General features: G+C 42.1%; 2 protein-coding genes across 2 annotated transcripts; both read right to left on the reverse strand.

Moving 5' to 3' along the window:
• Positions 1–417: 417 nt before the first annotated feature.
• On the reverse strand, positions 418–2186 carry LOC120430632 (uncharacterized). Its single transcript, XM_039595727.2, has 2 exons — positions 1867–2186; positions 418–1807 (listed from the first exon to the last, which is right to left on the reverse strand). The coding sequence occupies exons 1-2, from the start codon at positions 2043–2045 to the stop codon at positions 661–663; spliced, it is 1326 nt and encodes a 441-aa protein (XP_039451661.1). The 5' UTR covers positions 2046–2186; the 3' UTR covers positions 418–660.
• Positions 2187–3082: 896 nt separating this feature from the next.
• On the reverse strand, positions 3083–4593 carry LOC120430634 (uncharacterized). Its single transcript, XM_039595729.2, has 2 exons — positions 4384–4593; positions 3083–4324 (listed from the first exon to the last, which is right to left on the reverse strand). The coding sequence occupies exons 1-2, from the start codon at positions 4560–4562 to the stop codon at positions 3178–3180; spliced, it is 1326 nt and encodes a 441-aa protein (XP_039451663.1). The 5' UTR covers positions 4563–4593; the 3' UTR covers positions 3083–3177.
• Positions 4594–5175: the final 582 nt, after the last annotated feature.

The raw sequence follows: 5175 nt of genomic DNA on the forward strand, positions 1-5175 counted from the left end.
GGCTAAAAATAAAACCCGGTGAATAAATTAATGATTTCAGCTTGATGAAGGTGGATAATAAGATTCTTGAAAGCGGGATTTCCGCTGAAACGGTGGCAAAATGTTTAAATTTTGTAACAAAACAGTTTTAAAGTAAAAATGAAAAAACTTATTAACTTGATTAGGAGCCATCTAATCGGGCGTCCAATTCTACATAAAAGTCTGATTCAAAATCATCACAATTTCAGGCTGCAAACGATTGAAAAATGCGTATTTAGCGAATGCTCAAAATTTAAAGGAGTCGTACTGTTCCACCGTCACGAGATATACACAAATATTTGTTTTTTACAGATCTATATTACCTGAATTTTGCGTGTATCACCGTTTTGAGATTAATGGTCTGAAATGAAGTCATCACACTGTTTTAAAAATAATCACTTAGCAATATATGTAATACTTTATTTGATCGATTCATTCTCAAACATAAAGGCCTACTTTTTGATGCAATGCTCTTTATTGATTGCCATAATCCCTGTTTAAAAATTATTTTCAAACTAATAAAGAGTTGACCATACTATACAACTGCATTGTTAATTTATAAAGTTTTTTTTTTTGTTATTTTAAGCTGATCAAAATCAAACAATTTACTGAATTTTACAGTTATGTTAAATCTTTGGAAACTCAATCCTCATGAACGATATCCATGTATCCTTGTACACTCAGATGTCTGAACACCTCCGTCAGCCGTATATCGACCACGTCTCCTCCAGCAATGTTGAGCCAGTGTTTCATCTCCGGCGAATACATATCGTTGGCAAAGTGGAACGCCAACTGGGCACACTCCTCTTCCGGGCATATCATCCAAGGTAGGAAGTGAACCGCAATCATGCCTCCGTACATTCCGTAACGCTGCAGATGCTTCTTGAAGTTCTGGTAACTGTACGGCTTCAGTCTGGGGTCATTGGCGTCGCACTTTAGAATGTCTTGGAGAGTTGACATAAGACTGCCGTGATATTGCTCCAGCAGTGGGTACCAGAACCGTTCCCTCAATCCGGTTGGCATGCTCATGCACATGAAAAATATGAGGTCGATTGCTGGAGTTCCGTAACGATTTTCCTGGAAGTCGAACATTCGAATATCCACCGGCTTGTCGTTTTCATACTTGAACAAAACATTGTTCCGATTGTAGTCACCATGCAGTATCACAGAAAACTCGTCCTGATGTAACAACTTTTGCATCAAGTGAATTGGCGCTTCGCCATATCTGCTTCTGAGTGTACTGATATCATTCTTGAAACGTTCGCTATCAAGAAGCTTTGGATTGTTATCTAGGTACTCGAACAGTCGATCCAACCCCATTTTGAAAAACAATGCGTAGCTATTCAAAACTTTACCATCGCTGACAAAATCGAATGGAATGATTCCCTTAACTAGTTCTCCCAAACGTGGATCTTTCGTGATTTTCATCGCATACGTGCAAGCATGAAACTGGGCAATATTCCTTGCCATCAACAACAAGTGCTCTTCGTCCAGATCGTTCCTTGGGCCAGCCTTGAACCCCTCCAAGGCAATGTTCTCCATCACCAAAATGGTCTCGGAGCAATCGCTGTACTCAGGAACCTTGCCCGCCACACCAAACACCACCCGCGGACACCACTTGTCACCTTTCACGGAACAGCTGCTAGATTCCAATAACTGCTGGAAGCACGGTACAACTTTGGTGTAGATAAAAATCTCGTTTCGGAATTGCACCGGACTCAGACAGCTTTCCCGGAACGATTCGTCTCCCTTCATGACCTTCACCATCAGGTTTGAAGTTTTCTCCTTTCTGTAATATGCGAATATGTGTAATATACAAGTTTTTATGAAGAATATCTCAAAACTTACCCCGTACTTTTATTCCGCGTAACCATTACCAACCGGTGAATAGTAGACATGAATCCATCAAGATGATCCGGAGTGGTCAGTTCTACCTGAACCAATTCCTCATCCTCGCGTTTCGATTCGGCCAGTATTCTGCTGGGTAGTATAGTTTTGAGAAATTCCAGCTTCCTGCTGTCCGCCATGGTACCAATCTAGAAGTCAACTAATCAGACTGCACCGGTGAAACGCAAAGCCGCAACTGTTGGCAGTTGTGACGATGCGTTGATTGTTATAAATGAAATCAGCGTGATCGGAGGGTAAACAATCTTATCAGAACTTGTATGACCCGGTAGCACCAGCTGCCGAGTGACAACACAATGTTTTTAGCAGGTGGTGGTGGTGTCGACAGTTCAGTGTTGCCAGCGCGCATGCGTAGCAATACAAATGAGGCTTGCCACCTATATGTGATCTCGGGAACATAGGGATGTAAAGCTTTTCGTTGTGGATAATACAAGTTCGAAGCTTAATTATTCAAGTGTTTTAGTAAAGAAAGCTTGTAAAACTGCAAGAAAAAGCTGTCCCGATACTTTTTCGATTTCCTTGATTTTTTTGCTCGATGGGGTAATGTTGGGTATTGATCACGAATCAAGTTCATTTTTCGGCGGCGGTAAAGCCCCTTGCATTGTTTGAAGACACATACACGTTTTGTGTAAGTTTGCTGGGCTATTTCAACCATGTTCTACGAAGCTATTACCATCATCTGGGGCGAATCGGGACTACAGTCTGAGTAGGGCCTAGGAGTGCTTAGAGCATTTAATGGTTTTAAATTTGGAAATTGATGTACACATTTTGTTGGTCTGAGTCTGTTCTAACCGAAACCAACCAGAAAAATCAAAATATTGTGCTTCTACAAGGTTAAAACTGCTGTCCCAATTCGTCCCAGGTGTCCAGATTCGCCCCGGTTACCGGTACAATCTTTTACAAAGTTGAAACAACTTTCTACAAAGTTGTAGAATAAGGAGTAAGGAGTTTGCTTGCATTATTTTCCAAAAAAAGTTTTTTTTTCCTAGGAATATGTTGACAAAAATTGAATATGTTCCCAAAAATGGTCATTTTAAACCCTTTCTGACCCAGTGACCCACCGGAATATCTCCGGCCACCGAAACATTTCCGGGTTCTGCGGGTCATTTTCGGAAAGAAAGACATTCTAACGAGTCCAACTAATAAAGAAGTATGCACATTGGTTGAGTTTTTACTGAGTGATGGCCATTTTAGTGATTCCAATTCCACAATTTAATGAAATAAGATGCAAAATTTTAGTGAATCCTTACAAACTCAATCCTCGTGAACGATATCCATGTATCCCTGTTGACTCAGATGTCTGAACATTTCCGTCAGCCGTATATCGACCGCGTCCCCTCCAGCTATGTTGGCCCAGTGTTTCATCTCCGCCGAGTGCATATCGTTGCCGAAGTGGAACGCCAGTTGGGCACATTCCTCCTCCGAGCAGATCTTCCACGGCAGGAAGTGAACCGCAATCATGCTGCCGTACATCCCGTAACGCCGCAGATGCTTCTTGAAGTTCTGGTAACTGTACGGCTTCAGTCTGGGGTCATTGGCGTCGCATTTTAGAATGTCTTGGAGGGTTGATATAAGACTGTCGTGGTATTGTTCCAGCAGTGGGTACCAGAACCGTTCCCTCAATCCGGTTGGCATGCTCATGCACATGAAAAATGTGAGATCGATTGCTGGAGTTCCGTAACGATTTTCCTGGAAGTCGAACATCCGAATATCTACCGGCTTGTCATTTTCATACTTGAACAAAACATTGTTCCGATTGTAGTCGCCATGCAGTATCACAGAAAACTCGTCCTGATGTAACAACTTTTGCATCAAGTGAATTGGCGCTTCGCCATATCTTCTTCTGAGTGTACTGATATCATTCTTGAAACGTTCGCTATCAAGTAGCTTTGGATTTTTATCTAGGTACTCGAACAGTCGATCCAACCCTATTTTGATAAACAATGCGTAGATATTCAAAACTTTACCATTGCTGACAAAATCGAACGGGATAATTCCCTTAATTAGTTCGTCTAAACGTGGATCTTTTGTGATTTTCATCGCGTACGTACAGGCATGGAACTGGGCAATATTCCTTGCCATCAACACCAAGTGATCTTCATCCAAATCGTTCCATGGACCAGCCTTGAATCCATCCAAGGCAATGTTCTCCATCACCAAGAGGGTCTCGGAGCAATCGCTGTATTCAGGAATCTTGCCCGTCGCACTGAACACCAGCTGCGGACACCACTTGTCCCCTTTCACTGAGCATTTGGAAATTTCTAGCACCTGCTGAAAGCATGGCAAAACTTTGGTATAGATGAACATTTCGTTGCGGAACTGCACAAGACTTAGACAGCTTTCCTGGAACGATTCGTCTCCCTTCATAACCTTCACCATTAGGGTTGAAGTTTTCTCCTCTCTGTAACATACAACACTGTGTAATGAACAAGTTTTCATGTAGAATAGCTCAAAACTTACCCCGTACTTTTATTGCGCGTAACCATCACCAACCGATGAATCGTAGACATGAATCCTTCCAGATGATTCGGAGTGGTCAGTTCTACCTGGATCAACTCCTCATCCTGGCACTTCGATTCGGCCAGTATTCTACCGGGAAGAATAGTTTTGAGAAATTTCAACTTCCTGCTGTCCTCCATAGTGAAACTCAACCAATCTGACTGCACTGGTGCAAGGCAACCCCAATCTGTTGGCAGTTGTGTCGACGCGGTGATTGTTATAAATAAAACCGCCGTGATCCGAGGGTAAACAATCTTATCGGAACTATTTTATCCCGGTAGCACCCGTCGCCGAGAAACAACACAATGGATTTAACAGGTGGTGTCAGAAAATCAGTGTTTGTTGTGGATAAAAGCTTACAACTTAACTGTCCAAGGTTTTATGGTAAGAAAGCTTGTGATACTACAAGAAAAAGCAATTGAGAAAAGAAACAAATTTGAAATAATTTCACTTTCAATATTTCTCTGAAATGGCTTATAGTACACCCAAACGACGGTCGCATGATTGTGATACATGGCGGCATGAAAGTATATCAGAATCTGCATGAAATCTGTCCTCATGCATTTTTAGCGATATAGGGGTATGACATTTTTTACCGTTACCGACAATTATCGACATTACCAATCAACTTCTTGGTTGTTGATCCGACACGCTACCACCGCTCCATGGACGCTTCATGAATTGCGAGGGACAGAATACCAACATGTTCTTCTCTCTGAAGTGTTGCTCGGGGACGCGCCAGCATTATATGTG

The sequence above is a fragment of the Culex pipiens genome, chromosome 3, assembly GCF_016801865.2.
Source record: "Culex pipiens pallens isolate TS chromosome 3, TS_CPP_V2, whole genome shotgun sequence".
NCBI lineage: Eukaryota > Metazoa > Arthropoda > Insecta > Diptera > Culicidae > Culex > Culex pipiens.

What these genes read in the sequence shown, in the direction of transcription:
- LOC120430634 (XM_039595729.2), bottom strand. Translation starts at nt 4,562, where the DNA reads ATGGAGGACAGCAGGAAGTTGAAATTTCTCAAAACTATTCTTCCCGGT. An exon ending in ACGCGCAATAAAAGTACGGG is followed by an intron (nt 4,325 to 4,383) that starts GTAAGTTTTGAG and finishes TGTATGTTACAG; the next exon opens with AGAGGAGAAAACTTCAACCC.
- LOC120430632 (XM_039595727.2), bottom strand. Translation starts at nt 2,045, where the DNA reads ATGGCGGACAGCAGGAAGCTGGAATTTCTCAAAACTATACTACCCAGC. An exon ending in ACGCGGAATAAAAGTACGGG is followed by an intron (nt 1,808 to 1,866) that starts GTAAGTTTTGAG and finishes CGCATATTACAG; the next exon opens with AAAGGAGAAAACTTCAAACC.